General features: G+C 37.3%; 1 protein-coding gene across 1 annotated transcript in view; it reads left to right on the top strand.

Annotated features, from left to right (window-relative positions):
- Nucleotides 1–5: 5 nt before the first annotated feature.
- Nucleotides 6–19,155, top strand: part of KIAA2026 (KIAA2026 ortholog) — a 92,393-nt gene continuing 73,243 nt past the window's right edge. Inside the window, exon 1 of the mRNA XM_011988402.1 lies at nt 6–571. Within this exon, the coding sequence (XP_011843792.1) occupies nt 6–571 (566 nt within the window). The remainder of the gene's footprint in view (nt 572–19,155) is intronic.

The following is a 19,155-nucleotide window of genomic DNA, read 5'->3' as shown; positions in this document are numbered from 1 at the left end:
GAGCGATGGAGCCGGCCGGGGAGGAAGAGCGGTCGCCACCGGCGGCCGAAGGAGAGGACGACGAGGAGGAGGTGGCAGCGGCGGCCACGGCCTCAGGGCCGGCCCGCGGAAGGAGTGCTTCCTTGCTGGAGGACGCGGACGGTCAGGAGGAAGAGATGGAGGCGATGGTGATCGGAGGCGGTGGCTGCAAGGAGCAGGAGCTGACCTACGAGCTACAGCAGGGCTACCGCATCCTGGGCGAGTTCCTGCAGGAGAAGCACCGGGGCCTCACCGCCCCCTTTCTGCAGCCCTTGGGGGGCGTTGCCACCGCGGAGGAGGAGGTGGCGGAAGGGCCGCGCAGCGGGGGTCGGGGCGGTCGCGCCTTCCCGCAGCAGCCCGGGCAGGGCATGTGCCTGCTGAAGATGGAGGAGAAGTTCGCCAGCGGCCAGTATGGGGGCATCACCGAGTTCGTGGCGGACTTCAGGTTGATGCTGGAGACGTGCTACCGCCTGCACGGAGTGGACCACTGGATCTCCAAACAGGGCCAGAAGCTGGAGATGATGCTGGAGCAGAAATTAGCGCTTCTTTCTCGGTAAGCAAGCCCGATCCCCGGTGGGACTGACAGACTGACACAAACACACCCTCACACGTGTCCGAGGATGGGCTGGGCCAGGAGCCTGGGGGCGGTGCTGATAGGGGCTGAGTCGGTGCTGGAGAAGCCCGGGAGGAGGAGCGGCGCTGGGCGGGGACCGGAGGGGTGTGGTGGGTGTGGGCCGAACCCGGCGTGCGCGTAGACTGAGAACTGAGAAGGAAACCCGGGTCTGCATCGCTGAAGAGCTGAGTACAGTGTGCAGATGTAAGATGGAATGGGCCCTGTAGGAAGAATTGCACGTGTAGGCAGAGCAACAGTTTTTGTGGGATGGAGGTTGGACCCTTAACTTTGAGACAGTTTAACATGACATTTAAAACAGCGTTTGGGACGAAATATCTCTAGAAAAATAATTTTGGCTTATGTAAAAGGGTGTCTGAAACCATTAAAAATAATTTTATCATTTACTACTCATGTCGGTCATTGAAGATTTATGGAGTGTTAATAAATGGTTAATGGTTACTCTTGCGTACTACTGATCTTTCCTCTCCATTTCATCTGAGGACACCGAATTTTTGCAATAATAGGGAATGCGTCAACACACATTTTCTAAAGTTTACACGTTTATGTTTATTCTGCCAGAAATCATAGGCAAGTCAGATGACACTGTGCTCTTGGTATCCACCACCCATATATCCAATTATTTAACATTAAGAGAAGGATACTAAAATGAATGTGTTGTTTTATAATAATTGTATAGTCGATGTCAGTCAAGTTAATTTCTAAAGTTTAAATTTTTCGGGAGTGGAAAAATTCAATGTTTTTGGAATTGGTAGTTGAAGTGGAATAGTAGTTTGTTCACTTTCAGAATGAGGTTAAGTTGAGCAAGTCACTTAACCTGTTTGGCCTCAGTTTCCTCATCTATCAAGCGGGGATAATATTAGTCCTCGCGTAGAGTTGCTTTGAGGATTGAATGAGTTAATAAATGTGAAATCCACAGTGCTGGTCCCATAGTTAGCCCAGTATAAGTGTTAGCCATTGTAATGTAAGTAGTAGCAGTCGTTGAATAATGAGTGTATACTTCATATCTGAAACTGGGCATTGTACTTGTGCTTTTAAAGAATAGCTCCTAGAAATTGTGTTAATTTTTTGGTTCTTGATTTGTCACTTTTTTTTTTGTAACCTTTGTCGTTGGCTTCCCATATGCTATTTTCCAGACTAACTGATTTTTTTCACCGAAAACAGTTAACATAGTGCCTGTCTTCATTAAGGGAACTCTCTTTAAGGAAACTCTTCTTGAATCCTTTCATAGAGTAAGATTATTTGGTAATAGAATAATTATTCACATATTTGCTTTGTAAATTACTTTTAATACTTTAGTAATTTTATATTTCTGTAGTATGTTACCCTTGTCGCCACAGTGCATTGTTGCTGTGACTCACATAAAAAACAATCTATTCACGTTATTATTTTGAAGTTACAAAGTATCCTTCTGATTGATGTCACAATATTTTAGACCCGGAAGAACCTTAGAGTTCATCTAATTTATCAGATGTGCGAATAGGGATTTAGAATGAGGCAAGAGAATGACTGAATAAAAGTGCTAAGAGATGGCATGTGGGTTTGAATTACTGGTGTTTTCAAAAGCTCTGTGTGTAATAAACATTTATTTTTTTCTTTTCTTTTCTCTGAGTCTCGCTCTGTCACCCAGGCTGGAGTCCAGTGGCGCGATCTCACCTTGCTGCAACCTCCGCCTCCTGGGTTCAAGCAATGCTCCTGCCTCAGCTTCCAGAGTAGCTGGGATCAGCTGTCACCGCACCCGGCTAATTTTCATATTTTTGGTAGAGATGGGGTTTCACCATGTTGGCCAGGCTGGTCTGGAGCTCCTAACCTCAGATGATCCACCCACCTCGGCCTCCTTTCAAAGTACTGGGATTACAGGCCCTAGCCACCATACCCGGCCTGTAATAAACATTTCTTAGTCTTACAAAAGAGCAGACTAAGAAACTAATTTTTCCTAGAACTTGATTTATTTATTTGTAGTTTCCAGAAATACTATGCTGTTTCATGCCTGTAGTTCAGCATTCGGGAATGCCCCAGTTAAACCTTCCAAAAAAGTTCAGTGGTAATATTCAACTCCTTCAAGAATCAATTCAAATATAAACATCTCTATGATAGACTAGTCTCTTTCTTCTTTTCCTTACTCTCCTTTCCTTTCTCTTATTTCCTTAAATAAAGTTTCTAGGAAACTTTATTTACCTAGAAATAAAGGTAAATTTCTAAATGCTTAGAATCATCATTCTCAGTGGTTAATGCTCAGAATACTTATATTCCCATGTGATCTAATAGTATCCATATTTAGAAATTAAACTTATAACGTTTTATAGTTTATAAATGTAATGTACTTCTGACATTCCTTAGGCCAATAGAGATAAAATTCTTGCTATCTTAGTAGCAAAAAATAGTATCATGACCTCAAACAGTTAATTAAAGTTGGAGTCCTTCACTTTTTTGTATTTGATGTATGCAAACACATTAGGTTTGCGAGACCACACTTGTGGATACTGGGACATCAGTTCTTCTAGCCTAAAATCTGAGTCATTACTAACTGCTTCCAGTGGGCACAACTTTGAGAAAAGCATGGGTCACAGCTGTTTGGAATGCAACTAAGATATATAGATGTTTCAAAACAGTATTCTATAGAGTGTTCACGGGAGTATGATTTTCAGCACATAAATGACTCAGATATCTTATTTGTAAATATCTCAAAGTGGTATATGGTATTTTAGAAATGAAACCAATGAATCACTTAGATATTATTTAAATTTTCTGTTGTCTTCTGGAATATATTTGTGAGACACTAAAAGAACTTATTTTCAAAGTGTAAAGAGACTTTAAAGCCATTCCATATACTGCTGAGCTTTCTTGTGAGCAATAAATGAGGTACATTAAGTAAAGAGGATACCACATTCTCATTAGAGAACAGCCCAATAGCATTAGTACCCTGGACATAGCATTTACCTTTTTTTTTCTTTTTTTAGACAGAGTCTTGCTCTGTCACCCAGGCTGGAGACCAGTGGTGCGATCTGGGCTCATTGCAACCTCTGCCTCCCAGGTTCAAGTGATTTCTCTTGCCTCAGCCTCCTGAGTAGGTGGGATTACAGGCCCGTGCTGCCACACCCAACTAATTTTTGTATTTTTAGTAGAGAAGGAGTTTCACCATGTTGTCCAGGCCGGTCTTGAACTCATGACCTCAGTGATCCACCTGCCTTGGCCTCCCAGAGTGCTGGGATTACAGGCATGAGCCACCATGCCCGGCAACACAGCATACAACTTGAATCTCAGTTTCCTTATCTGTATAATGAGGGTGTTAGGGTAGAATAATTGTGCAAGTATTTAAGTATCTGCTAGAATTAGGCATTTATGCCCCTGAGATCAAAAGGTAAGTTCCCTGTCCTTAAGTGGTTTGTAGTTGAGTAGGAAAACAAATACTTAAAAATAAAATAATTCTGTAATGGACATAGGAACGAAGTACAAGGGGAATTTAAAGGAAAATGACATAAATCTGAAGCGGAAGGGGTGAATGTGGGGATGACAAGTGAGAGGAGGTAAGGAAAAGGAGAAAGACTAGTCTTATCATAGAGGTGTTTATATTTGAATTGATTCTTGAAGGAGTTCAATATTACTACTGAACTTTTTAGGAAGGTTTAACTGGGGCATTCCAGAATACTGAACTACAGGCATGAAACAGCATAGTATTTCTGGAAACTACAAATAATTCTCTGTGCTTCACTGTGGTTTCCAGAGTGGTCTGTGTACCTCAGGAAGTAGACAGGATGACCCACTGGGGTGAGAGAAGAAAATATTAGAACCTAAGTATGTTCTATTATTATTTTATCCTTTTGAAATATCTTTTTGTTTGCTTTTTGTGATGTTTAAAGCAGCAACGCATGTATATAATCTATAAACAATTTATAAATATTTATGATTTTTATATTATCTGTATATATTTTCAAGAGAAGCAGGACTAAAATCCAGGTCTGCTCTTTCAGTTTCCAAAAGCTGATTAATTCTCAGAATGAATTCCAAATTGAGCTACTGGTGTGTCTATTGCCTTCTTCAAAGGTGATAACATATTTTGAAAGTCCTAACACAGATTTTTAAATTTTTAGTATTAAAAATACAGTTTTGACCGTGCATTGCTATAGATACTATTTTCTGTGTTAGACAACATCTCTGTTCTCAAGAAAGTTATGTTTTAGAAGGGATTTCATTCATCCATTTGAGGCAACTGCGGGAAATAACAATTAACATTAGAAATAGGGAGAAGATCATCTAAGTGGAAAGGAATAGAAAATACTTAATAGGAAATTATGAACAGAACTTTAGAAAACGTCAAATGTTAGTTTGAATTTTTACGTCTTCCAAAACTGATTTTTAAATGATATTTTTGAAAACTTTAAGAATATTTTCATGTAGCCTGAAGATGTTTTTTCTAGTTTTGAAAGGTTGTCATTAGAAAAGATGCATCACCAGTGACACTAATAGAGCTAAAATTTAAATTTTTAGTTTTGCCATTTAAGGTAATATCTTGGCGAAAATAAGCTAGTGTATATCTCTGTTAAAATTATTCTTGATTTCCATATTGTTACTGTTAAAAAATGGTACATACGGATAAAAAGACTTTCTTAAAATATAGCTGAAGATTATTTGGTTTTGTAATTGCTTTTTAGTTGGCAGAAGATTTTTTGGATTGGGGTAAGAGTACAGCATCCTTGCCCAAGTGTGGCAGCTGACGCCTGTAATCCTGGCACTTAGGGAGGCTGAGGCGGGTGGTTCACTTGAGGCCCGGAGTTTGAGACCAGCTTGGCCAACATGATGAAACTCCATTTTTACTTTAAAAAAAAAAAGTAGCCAGGTGTGGTGGCACACACCTGTAATCCCAGCTACTTGGAAGGCTGAGGCACGAGAATTGCTCAAACTTGGAAGGTGGAGGTTGCAATGAGCCGAGATGGTGCCGCTGCACTCCAGCCTGGGTGATAGAGTGAAAAAAAAAAAAGTACAGCATCCTCGTGAAGCCTCAAAAATTTAAAAATAGTGGTTTCCAAGTACAAGTAGTAATCAAATTAAAAATGAATTTTTATTTTAATCCTTTCCTGAGTTAAATTTGAATTCTTAGTGGCTTGCTTATGCTCAGTTAAGATCAAAACCTATAAATTAATTGGGAATTTTAACAAGATGTTTATTTCTCCTCAGTAAGTCTAACCCATCCTACCTTGCACTGGCTTCTGTAATTCTTTTTTTTATACAAATCTTTAAATATTGGGGATCTTTGGTAATAGAATCTGGATTTGCCTCATGTTCAGAACCTATAGAATGTTAGAGCTTGATATTCCATGTAGTTCTATTTATTATAGTAGCCATTGTTTTAAAAATAGTGTTATTTCAAGAAGGTTCAGAAAGTGTTTTTAAGTGCAGTAACAGAGGTATGAAAAAGTTCAATTAACAAAACATTTATTGAACACCCGTTTTGTTCTGGGGTTTGGGGGGGCAGTCCCCAGCCCCAACAGGTTTAAGAGGTAGTAGGAAGGAACACGTATTACAGGCATAGTAAAAGGTTAAGTATGTTTAAACTGTGAGTCTCAAACTTGTTCCATTGTCAGAACACTTAGAAGTAATGGTACTATTTGCACAACATCCTGAAATATATTTTTAATTATATGATTTTTTTTGCTAGGACATCTAAAAGGTTTAAAATAAATAATGGGAGGGAACCCTTAATTGAAGATATTCCATATAGTATCTTAGTTTTTTCCCACCTATAAATTGGGAAAACATAATCACTTTCGGATTTTAGGTGATAAATCTTGGTTCAGCTCATGAATGACCACGTTCCAAGGAGCATACTTTGAGGATGTATACTACTGTGATGAGCTATATTATAGTGTGCAGAGGAGGGATAACTATTGGGAGTGGATAGCTGGGATTAAAAATATTTTATTCAAGAGATTATGGTTTTTGAGCTAGGTTTTGAAGAGTGAGTAGAATGTAGTTCATTGAACAGTTATTTGAACTGTTATGTGTTAGATAATATGTAAAGCCCTGTAGATGCAATGACAAACATGACTTTGTCCCTTCAAGGTGATAGGTAAACAGAAACACATAATTAAAAGTTAAGTGTTTGGAGGCATAATTAAAAGTTAAAGTATGGAGGCAGGAGAGTACAGAGTAGTTTAGGGGAACCGCTTATACCCAGTGGTTAGAGTATAGGATGATGAGGATATGTAGTGGCAGCTAAGTCTAGAAAGATAGTCTGGGGCCAATTATAGAGTACCGTGAATGCTTGCTAGGGAATTCAGAATCTAGGCAGTGTAGATCCATCACAGGTTGCAACTAAGGGAGTAAAGTGATGATTTTACTAGTAGTATTTGAGGTTTGAAGGCAGAAGTGAAAGGATAATGAGGGAAGAAAACCAATTAAAAGATTATTGAGTTAATTCTATCAAGAGATAATAAACAGTAAGAATAGAAAGGTGGATGGGTATACAAAAGAGGTAAATTCAACAGGTATCAGTGGTAAATGGCAAACTGTTGAATGTGGAGTGTGAAGGAGCAGATGATGTCCAAAATGAATAGGAGCATTTGAGCCCAGCTGATGGTGATGCTTAGGGGACCTGAGAGGAGGCATTCATTTGAAGATAATCCAGCTGAGAATTGTAAGAGTGCATATGGAGCCCAGCATAGTGACAAGGGCTAGAAATGTTTAATTAGAGGGTAACTTGCTGAAGGATGATAAATAAATAGAGTAAATGAGATTGCTCAGGACAGAGTCTAGTAAAAATACAAGGGAGCCAATGGCAGAGCTTTGTGTGAGGATTGAATGTCTTCAAACTGAAAAGAAAAAAGATTAGAGTTATGATTATAATATGTATAATGTATATTAAAAGCTGAAATGCTTAATTTAGAAAAGGTAGTTAATGAAGCTGAAAAGAATTTATTTTGGAATAAGTAAAAAGGCATTATTTGAAATATGCTGAACTTACAGACTATTATTTAGAGAGATTGTTCTTCCATTTGAAAATATTAATTTGAGAATGATTTAGAATTAAGACAATAAAGATGTCCTAACAGATTCTAATGTATTTTGCCTTATAGTTTGTTTCTCCTTGCATTTGTGCCCTTGTATTTATTTTTATTTCTCAAAGAACACTAGAGCAGGGAAGAAAAATCTTATCTTGGAGAGAAGATGTCATCCCTTTCATAGTTTTATTTTAGCTTTCAGATCATCTTTAGGCTATCTCTGTAAGATGAGAGTTGCCTAGAACAAATAATAGCCATTTTCATTTTCCAGGAACTTGTATAATAATGTGAATCTTAAAATTCATATTAAGTTACCAGAAAATTTTTTTTTTAATTGGGAAAGGCTAATAAGCCCCAGTGGTAATATCTATCACCAAACCCTTTGTTATATCGTCTTCCACCTGAGACCTATGAATATTCAAGAAATAAGCATGCATTACAGTCGGAATATTAAGTAGGTACATTTTGAAAAAAGATTCAGGAAAACCAAGAAAATGTTAAGTTATTGTTAACTAGAAAGATCCTAAGTATTTTTCATTTTCTTCTTTTAACTTTTCTGTATGTCCTAGGTTTTCTACAATAAGCATATTACTTTTATATTAAAAATGTATTCCACTGAAAGGAAGTTAATATTTACAATTCTGAATAAACCGTATAAGTTAAAAATTGAACACAGACACCATACCCTCCCTTAAGGGATGGACACAATGTTCAAAAGCATAATAGAAGGTAGTATGTGGTTAATGTGGCAAGACAAGTTCAGTTCATTATTTTTAGCATATATTTACCGTGCTTATTATTTGATAGGCACTATAGGGATATTCAAAGATGGATATGGAAAGACACGAGCAGGTGAACTAAGTTGGTGTAGAGGTTATTCCAGGCAACAAGAATAGCATATCTAAAAGTGCAAAGGCAGAAAGAGCTACTGTATGTAGCTAGGGAATGGCCAGTAGTTTAGTTTGGCTAGAGTGTAATTATATATAGAAAAGTAGTGACAGGTGTGACTGTGAGGGCCAGATTATGTAGCCAGATCACAGAGGGCCTAATATGCTGTGCTAGTATTAGGGAGTTGTATGAAGGATTTTAAACTAGGGAATTACAAGGGATGCATAGATGAAATGAATTAGAGAAAGAGAAAACTAGACTCAATTTGATCTTTTCCCATCCCTTAGTTTTCAGCTTTGCTTATTCTTGACCTCCAAGTTAAAAGAATTGCGTTTGACTTTGTTTCTTTTAGATTTGATTATATATATAAATGTATCAGGAAAAATTAGTTTTATATATTGCAGAAATCCTAGAGCAGTGCTAGAAAGAAGAGAAATTTTGCCACATTGAGATAATATGCTAGATTTACATCTCTAAATAATTTGTTAGACTTAGTTGTTTTGTTTCTTTGAATCATTTCAATCTTCTGTTCTCAGGGAAAAAATATGTTAAATACAGAATTTTATCAACTTAAGTTAGTCAATCTGCCAAGTTGGTTTTAGTAACTTTGCCAATAACCAAAAAAAGAATTATGGCAAATGTAATTAATAAATTATAAACATACTGACAATATCAATATGCTTAATTTGACAGCTTAGTTTTTTAGACACAAATTTGTATTTGTAACAATTTAATACTTAGAAGAACATAATCCTTAAAAAATACAACGTTGCTAGTAGAAGGTATTTAAAAACTATTAAATATGATAGTATTTCAAGGTATTCCACAGACTACTGACAAGTATGAGAACCATTTATGTTCTTCAGTTTATCTAAATCCTTCATACAATTCTAGTACGCTAGTGATTTCTACTACTTATTAATTCCAGGCTAGGGAATTTGATTGATAGTAATATTTAAGTCAGAGTTTCTTAGTTATATCCAAGACTTATTTTAAAAGTTTCATGAGAAGAGTATATAAATTATAGGATAACTGAAATCTCTTAATTTTTTATTAACAATTTAAACCCTTTTTATCTCATCTGTGCACATGTATTATTTATTTACATACAAAAAAATTAAATGCAAAGTTTGAATTTGTTATATAGCACTTAATCATCATGCTTGGTTGCTTATGAACAAAAGCTGTAAGGATTGAGAGAAGGGAGTCTTTTCTCCCGAGAAGCAGACAGGAGAGAAAAGGATCATAAAAGATTTCAAGGAATAGATACCTTTAGATACCTGTGGTGGTAGGATTGACAGTATTTGCAATATAGATTATTAACAACTATTATGTGTATACATATTATGGGAGTCTAAAGAAAATAGTTGAATTGTAACTAATATATGTAGACTTTTTAGCAATCCATTGATTAGTGTTTATATTCATAATAGTTTATTAATTTAAAATGTGTATATCTAGTGGCAATAAAAGAACAGTACAAGAGAAAATCTCCCTCTTTCGCCAGTCTCCAGGTCTCCTACTGCTAAGAGGCCAGTCCTACTGTTAATAGTTTCTTTTATCCAGTTGAGTGTCCAATAGCCATCTCAAACTTTAACATGTTCAAAACAGAACTTTTGGTTTTTTTGTTTATTTTTACTAAGTTTAGTCTTAGAGATTTGACCATCCACCAAGTTGCTCTAGCCAAAAAACTAGTATTTTTCATTGATTCTTCCTACTTCTAAAGTATATTTTAAATCTTGCCTGTTTCTTTCTACTGTTACCACTTAAGTAAGTGTACTTGACTGTCCTTTACAAAATGTATAGTATTTAACTTACAGTTTGAACTTATTTATTATGTATTGTGTTTGCTTACTTTTTGTGTATCTTCTTTACTATCCATGGAAGCTCAGAGCAGACAGGAATGTTGCCTGTGTTGTTGCCAAACCTACCCCACTACCTGTAAGTGCTTAGTTAATATTGAATGAAGGAATGAATGAATGGATGGATGGATCTGCCTGAAATTTGTTTTGGTGAAGAAGTGAGGTTGAAATCCAGCTTTATTTTTTTCTCAAATACCCAGTTGTCGCAACATCAACTTTCTCCATTATTTTGAATTACCATGTTTATAATATGTTATTGGTGTATTTGGATCTATTTTTCTTTATAGTATGTCTCTGGTGTATTTGGAGCTAACTTTCTCTGGTATGCTGCTGATCTAACTATTCATCTTCTGATATTAAACTTTATTATTGTGACTTTAAAATTTATTTTAATATATTTGGTATAGTGAGTCCTCATCTAAAAAAAAACCCGTTATTTTCATGTATTTACTTTTCCATTAGATATGTGGCTTTTAAATAAGTATAGCAGAATCAACATTTGCATCACCCATGTTTTGTTCACTTCGCATAAGAAATATGCAGAAAACAATAGAAATCACTAGTTTGTGGGGAATAAGAAAGGTATTCTTCTCATTCATGAAGTGAAAGATGAAAAGTTGATAGCATTGCTTATTTTCTGTGGACACTGTAATAGCCACATGCCACATTCTTCTAATTTTAATTATGTCCTTAGCTCTTGCCAAGTCCTATATCTCTTTGTTAAGACCTGTTATTTCAGGTAGGCAGGCGCTAAGACTTGCTCTAGCTTTCCTGCCTTTCTTCCTTGTGCCATTGTCTGAATCTTAAAGTGTCCTAAATTTACGATCTGCTACTTTAAAGCCTCATCAATGCTTAGGAGATAAATAGAAGAGTTGGCCAGGAAGGGGAAGCCAAGGTATTATTTACCTGCCTACTTTGCAGACTCATTACATTTTTAGCATCTTCTAGGGAACATTAGCATATCGAGACAGTATGAGAGTTAATGACCTAGAGAGCTTCTGTTCTGCCTGCATTGAGAACTCCTGAGTGGTTCTGTGTGGTAAGGAATAGCTGTAGCAGTAGTAATATGTTAGGCAGAGCAGCCCTGACTTACTAAAAATGCTTATCAAACTTGTCAAGGTTGATAAGGCACTTTTCAAATACAATTTCTTGTAAATAAAAACTTTGCATTTGCCTTTGTGCCTTTCCTAAATTCAGAAAAACAGAAGAAATATAGTCTAAGCAAAATGATTTTTTAAAAATTAGTTACATGGCTCAGGCATGGTAGCTCATGCCTATAATCCCAGCACTTTGAGAGGCCGAGGTGGGCAGATCACCTGAGGTCGGGAGTTTGAGACCAGCCTGGCCAATGTGGTGAGAGACCCTGTGAAACCCCGACTCTGCTAAACATACAAAAATTAGCCAGGCATAGTGGTGTATGCTTGTAATTTTAGCTACTTGGAAGACTGAGGCTTGCTTGAACCCAAGAGGCAGAGGTTGCAGTGAGCTGAGATTGTGCCATTGCACTGCCTCAATAGCAGTGCAAATAACTATGGATAATTCCTAAAACTATGCTGTAAGATCTTATCTACCTATATGTATTCCTCTGGAGGGGAATAAATATATTTATTTTTATTTATTTATTTATTTATTTATTTATTTTTGTTGTTTAATGGCTTTACTTACCACTAAGGACTCCTAAATCAGTATCTTGAACCCCCCGCCTTTAGTTTTAGTTTTGTATTTTTGTCCATAGAACTTTTCCAGTTGGTTGTGCAATTGTTATCTCAAGATGTTAAAAACTGAGTATATTTCTAACCCAAATCTCCTTTCCAGTTTTCCATTTTTGTTTTTGACTTTCACATTTTTGTCAGTCGTGTTATCATTGTTTCAGCCTGAATATGTCAGTCATCTTTGAAGTTTATACTTTTCATTCCATATATACAGATTGTTAGGGTGTTCTTTGCTAAATCCCTGTTGCTCAGTAAATATTTTGAAAAATATATTTGAATAATATGAATGAATATTTTTGTCTTTATTTAGTATTCTGTCTTCACTCTTTCCTATCTATCTAAAACTGTTCTTTCTGCAAAGTCCAATTCAAGTTCTTAACAAAAGAGTGACCAGATGGTACAGAAAGGTTGACTAAAATAAGAACTGAAAAATATCCTTTACATGTCATAACTGGGAGATCTCTGGGAAGAGGGATTTCAGTGGAGTAGCTCCAAGCAGATGCCACATTATAGATTGAGATGTGAATGAAAGATGAATTGGATCAGCAGTTTAGATGTGACTCAGGGAATAGTGTGTTTTTAATATAAACTTGGACTTGTTTATATGCTAAAGCAACTGACAGGTAGAGAAAGAGAGTTTGAAGATTCAGAAGATAATTAATGAAATACAAATTTTGAAGACCTGTGTAGTGATTCATTTTTCATCAGAGGATTGGTGGCATATTTTTCACTGAAACATAAAGTAAGGATGGGCCTGGATTTAGATAATTTTGGTTTTTAAGAAGCAGGAAGTTAATGGAGCTCTTACTTAAAAACTACCATTTTCTCTGAAATAAGTTGTGGGCAAAGTCACCTGCGAGGTGATGGAATGAAGCTTTTGAATAATGATAGCATTTGGGCCGGCGTGGTGGCTCACGCCTCTAATCCCAGCAATTTGAGAGGCCAAGGCAGGTGGATCAACTGAGGTTGGGAGTTCGAGACCAGCCTGACCAACATGGAGAAACCCCGTCTCTACTGAAAATACAAAATTAGCCGGGCATGGTGACGCATGCCTGTAATCCCAGCTACTCAGGAGGCTGAGGCAGGAGAATCACTTGAACCAGGGAGGCAGAGGTTGCAGTGAGCTGAGATGGCACCATTGCATTCCAGCCTGGGCAGTAAGAGTGAAACTCCATCTCACAAAAAAAATAATAATAATAAAATAAAGTGAATAATGATAGCATTTGAAGTTGCTGTTATGGAGAATGAAAGAAGGAGTTGACCACCTTCAAAGAAGTCATATTAGGTACAGTTGAGCCCAGCTGAGGTTATGGTTAGAGTACAAGGGGGTTATTTTTTCCTACACTGCTCAGTAGGAGAGGTATAGGATTGAAGGGGCTTTTGACTGAGATGTAAGAGAGAGGCTACATGCCTGAGACAGAAGTATAATTGGTCCAGGGAGATAAGAGAAGAGGTTAGTCATGTATGATGGGTCTCAACTGGTTATCTATGTGAATAGCTAAAAGAAGTTGAATTATGTTACAGCAAATGAGAGACAAGGGACTGGAGGTCTGAAGGAAGACAAAAAAGAAATTCAGGGGGAATAAGAGTAATGACTGAGAAAGTAGAAGGTAAAGATCAAGTAGAAAGTAAGTTTAATGGTCTTTGATAAATGCTTTTTTGTGGGTATGAAGGCTGCTGCTTTTTCTGAAAATAATTTTGTATATGGGATAGTTTATAGCTGCAGATAAGAGCAGTGGTCTCCAAACCTTCATGATCTGGCTTCCCAAGCAGCAAACATTTTCAATATGTACCTTCAATTATGCATATTTATTTATACATCATATATGGATACTTTGCTATTATGTTTTATGTTATAAAACATAAGCTAGGCTGGGCGCGGTGGCTCACGCCTGTAATCCCAGCACTCTGGGAGGCCGAGGCAGGAGGATCACGAGGTCAGGAGATCGAGACTATCCTGGCCAACATGGTGAAACTCCGTCTCTACTAAAAATACAAAAAATTAGTCAGCGTGGTGGCGGGTGCCCGTAGTCCCAGCTACTCGGGAGGCCGAGGCAGGAGAATGGCGTGAACCCGAGAGGCAGAGCTTGCAGTGAGCTGAGATCGCGCCACCGCACTCCAGCCTGGGCCACAGAGCGAGACTCTGTCTCAAAAAAAAAAACAAAAAAAAAATAAGCTAAACTAGATACTTAAAATGAGAGAGCAAATAAGCATATTTAAAAAAATTTTTAACATTATCGATGGTACAAAAAGTTGTTTTTGGTGAGGTCATTGTGATGCTTCCTTAGTTTTGAGAATCTTGGTTTTATACTTGGCTGTACAGCTATTTGAAAGACTTGTTTTAAGCTATGTTTATTCTGATACTTGGTTTCAATGGCTGTTGTAGCACAGAGCTTGTAAAGATACATAAATGTAGACAGAAGCTTAGACGGATGATGCTTATCTATCAAATATGCAAAATTTTTTGTCGAATTCCCCAGTAAAATTTTCTGTCTTTCCTAATTTAATTAGTTGCTCTTGAAGACTAATACTAAGGTGTGCTGTGCTGTTAATCTCCATTTGCCCCTCTAAATGCATTTTCCACCCTTGTGCACTGTGCTCTACGCCCCAGAAGGCTGATTTATAAGGATCATACTGGTATGCCTTGACCTCTGACTTCTGATTGGGTTCAGCCAATAGGAGGGACTGACAGGAGGACTGAGAGGGCAGACATATTTATTCCTACAGCTTCCTTTTTGCTGGATTGCAAGTTGTCCGTAACTGTGCTCCATCATTATGGCCATCTCCTACAGTCACTGCTCTCTGGGTTCCAGTAACTATTCACTCACCTCCCCCTAATGGGCTTAGAGTGGTAAAATAGTTCTCTGCTGTGGCTAGCCCCAAAGTGCTTCACTGTCCCTTCCTATTTTCTTTCAACCTTGCCTGCACATTTGTAAATAGTCCCTTCGTTAAATAAACATCACATCTTTTTACATATTATCTATTTCTTGCCAGGACCCTTAGGGCTAAAGTTGCATTTTAATATTTTTAACTAGATAGGTGAACTAAGTGATTGAAACTCTTCATTTAGATTTTTTTTTTTTTTTTTGAAACGGAGTCTCGCTGTGTCACCCAGGCTGGAGTGCAGTGGCGAGGTCTCGGCTCACTGCAACCTCCGCCTCCCAGGTTCCAGCAAGTCTCCTGTCTCAATCTCCCAAGTATCTGGGACTACAGACGTGTGCCACCACGCCCAGCTAATTGTTTTGTTATTAGTAGAGATGGGGTTTCACCCTGTTGGCCCAGGCTGGTCTCTAACTCCTGACCTCAGTTGATCTACCACCTTGGCCTCCCAAAGTGCTGGGATTACAGGCGTGAGCCTCCGCGCCCGGCTTCATTTAGAATATTTTTAAGCAGATTAGATAACCCCGAGTTTTAAGTGTGCTGATAGAATTTTTATAGATGACACATGTATATTGTTTTTGATAGCAAAAGAAAATCACATAATGCAAAAGTGTTCAAACATCTATTTTTAATAGGGGAATAAGTTTCAGTTTGTATATTAACTATAAGTAAAGCTTAGTATCAATTCACTTTCTTTTAAGACTTATTGTAATAATTTTAAACAGAATCAAGCCTCTGAATTCTGAAATTTGGAATGTATCAACACAGAAAAGACTTTACATGCTTTGTGTTATAAAAAAAAAAAGGGGGGGGGAGAGGAAAGAAAGTATAAAATTCAATAAGTAACCATAATTATTTCTTAGTGTTTGCTTATGGATGGCACTATATTATTATTTTCAAACTATTGTCAGATTGATTTCATGAAATGATTTCCCTAATAGACAGAAAAAAAGCTTGAATTTTGCAATGGGGGAGCTATTTTAGTGCGTTTATTTGGCCATTGATTATTTGACAATCCTATTTGGAAGGTAAGTTTTTTTTTATATATTATTTTATTCACTGATTAATGGAACTCAAGTAGATAGTAACATGTTTAATCAGGATTCTTTTACTGTGGACAATATAGATGACTGAAATTTTTAAACCTTAATTATATGTGTGAATTTAAAATGGAAAATAGGCTTGTGTTCTTCCAAATACTTTCTATGTACATATAGATATATAGGGCACAATTTGAAGGCCTGGTGACAGTCATTAACAAAACAAAGTTGCTATCCTCCTGGAGCTTTAATTCTGTTAGATGGATAATTACCAAATAAATAGTAATTATATAATGCAATGTAGTGATAAGTGACATGAAGAAAAAGAAACTAGTATAAGAATAGAGAGTGATAGGGTATCTTTTATTAAATAATGTAGTTAGGGCAGGTCTTTCGGATGTTGTGGCATTTGGACAGAGACTTGAATGAAGTGATAGAGTATAGCCATATGAGTATCTGGAGAAAGAGTGTCTTAAAGGAGAGAGATCAAGTGCAAAGATGCATGGAAGCAGATGTGTTGGTATGACTGAGAATAAAATGGAGAATTTTGTGGCTGACATACAAAGAGCTAAGGTCAGAGTGGCAGAAAATTAGGCCTGGAGAGGCAGGCGAAGGCCATGTCATACTAGGTCTTGGAAGTCATAAGAACTTCAGATTATTCTGACTGGAAGACTTTGGAGGAGACAAAGCAAAAGCAAGGTAATAGCATCTGATTTGATGGCATCTGATTTGCTTTTTTTTTTTTTTTTTTGAGATGGAGTCTTTCTCTGTCGCCCAGGCTGGAGTGCAATGGTGCGATCTTGGCTCACTGCATCCTCTGCCTCCTAGGTTCAAGTGATTCTCCTGCCTCAGCCTCCCGAGTAGCTTAGACTACAGGCACACATGCCATCAGGCCCAGCTACTTCTTGTATTTTCAGTAGAGATGGGTTTCACCATATTGGCCAAGCTGGTCTAGAACTCCTGACCTCAGGTGATCAACCCACCTTGGCCTCCCAATATGCTGGGATTACAGGCGTGAGCCACCATATGTGGCCCTGATTTGCTTTTTAAAAGGATTACCTGGGTTGCTATATGAATAGACTCTAGGAATATCAGAGCAGAAGCGAGGAGGCCTGTCACAAAGCAACTGCAGTAGTCTAGATGAGAGTTTGAACTCATGCGTGTGTAGACACACTACTAGATGCATGTAGAGATATACTACTAGATGTATGTGTACATATCATACGAAAACTAATACACATATGGCATCTAGTAGTGTGTCTGTACATGTGAGATATATATACACACACATACACACACAACACACGTGCACATAATTCTTTTTGGGTTAAAAAATATATTTTGTTCAGAAACTTCTTTTTTACATGTAGAGTATAATATGGACATCTTTAACAGTGAGTAAATATACATATGCCTGATTCCTTTCAATGGATGGATGCTATTCCATATTGTAGTGTTCATTACATTATTTAATCTGTCTCATATTGAAAAACATTTATGTTTCCAGTGTTTTTAAAAAATAACAGGCAATACTCTGAGTGTTCTTGGTCATAGTTGTAGAAGTACATCCGTAGGTTAAATTCCAAGAAGCATGATGGGTCAAAGGATATGTTCATGTTAAACTTTAATGATTATTACTAAATTGACTGCTAGAAAGACTGCCGGTTTACACTTTTACTAATGATGTTTAAGAATTTTTCCTTCCTTACATCCTTTCCAACACTGAGTAATATCAGTCTTTTTAATCTTTACATGTTGGTAAGAGAGAAACAGCATCATGGTTGGCTGGATTTTCTTTTAATTATGAGTAATAAATATCAAAACTTATACATTTTAATTTCTGATAAGTAATAAAGGATATTACTTTCTCTTTGGTCTTCGTTCTGAGAAAATACTGATTTAGAAAGTTTATACCTTCATCTTGTCTACTTATAAAACTGAAATTAAAGAGTAAAATACGGTTTCTGACTTTATATTAACAATTTAGCCATTATTACTTGCCATTTTTCTCAATTTTCCTTATCCCCAGTGTTCTGTGTACTTACTGGATTTTATCCTCAATGCTCTACATACCTACTGTGACCTCTGAGATGTCATTAGTTTTCAATGCAATATTGTCCATTAATATTTCATCATTATTGAAGAAGTAGTTAAAATTACATAGCTAATTAATTCACCTACTGAAAACATTATACTAAAACAAATTCGAGTACACCCATTCAGTATCTATTGTTGCCAGTTAGCTATCTTCCCTGGGTCCACAATTCCTTACTCCCAGCCCAATTAACTATCATATAGATGTATGCCGTTGTATACTGAAGGATCACAGCCTAAAATGGTATGCTAGATGAGCCCAAATTCTTCAGTATTTTTGGAAAACCAGTTTAACATTCATGCCCTAATTAAAGCTGAATTAGTTATAGTGTTATCTCCGTATAATGGAGAAAACACATAGTGGTGCTACAGTTTTGTAGAACCCTACACTCATACGGTTCATGGGACCTAGATGGCACTGAGGGTAAGGTTGTTATAAAGTTATTCTAACTTAGTATAATAAATCACTCTGGACATAGTCCAAGGAGGACAGGACTTCAATTATTATATTTTACGTCATAAAGATTTATGTTTGGCTGGGCGGGGTGGCTCACGCCTGTAATCCCAGCACTTTGGGAGGCCAAGGTGGGCTGATCGCTTGAGCCCAGGAGTTCAAGACCAGCCTGGGCAACATGGTGAAACCCTGTCTCTACAAAATTACAAAAGTTAGTCAGGTGTAGTGGCACATGCTTGTGGTCCCAGCTACTCAGGAGGCTGAGGTGGGAGGATCACCTGACCCCAGGGAGGTTGAGGCTGCAGTGAACTGAGATCATGCCACTGTACCCCAGCCTGGGTGACAGAGTCTCTTTCTCAAAAAAATTAAAAAAAAATTCACATTTTAATCAACCTTTAGCCTATTTTATGTTAAAGCCTATAGGAAAGCAGGGAAATACAACTATAGGGTCAGCTTTTAATTTATATAAATTTTCTTTCTTTCTTTTTTTTTTTTTTTTTTTTTGAGACAGGATCTCTGTCACCCAGGCTGGAATGGAGTGGTACGATAGCTCATTGAAGCCTCAATCTCCCAAGCAT

This window comes from Mandrillus leucophaeus, unplaced genomic scaffold (assembly GCF_000951045.1).
Source record: "Mandrillus leucophaeus isolate KB7577 unplaced genomic scaffold, Mleu.le_1.0 Scaffold329, whole genome shotgun sequence".
NCBI classification, from domain to species: Eukaryota; Metazoa; Chordata; class Mammalia; order Primates; family Cercopithecidae; genus Mandrillus; species Mandrillus leucophaeus.
This window is presented reverse-complemented; position numbering and strand designations above follow the sequence as displayed.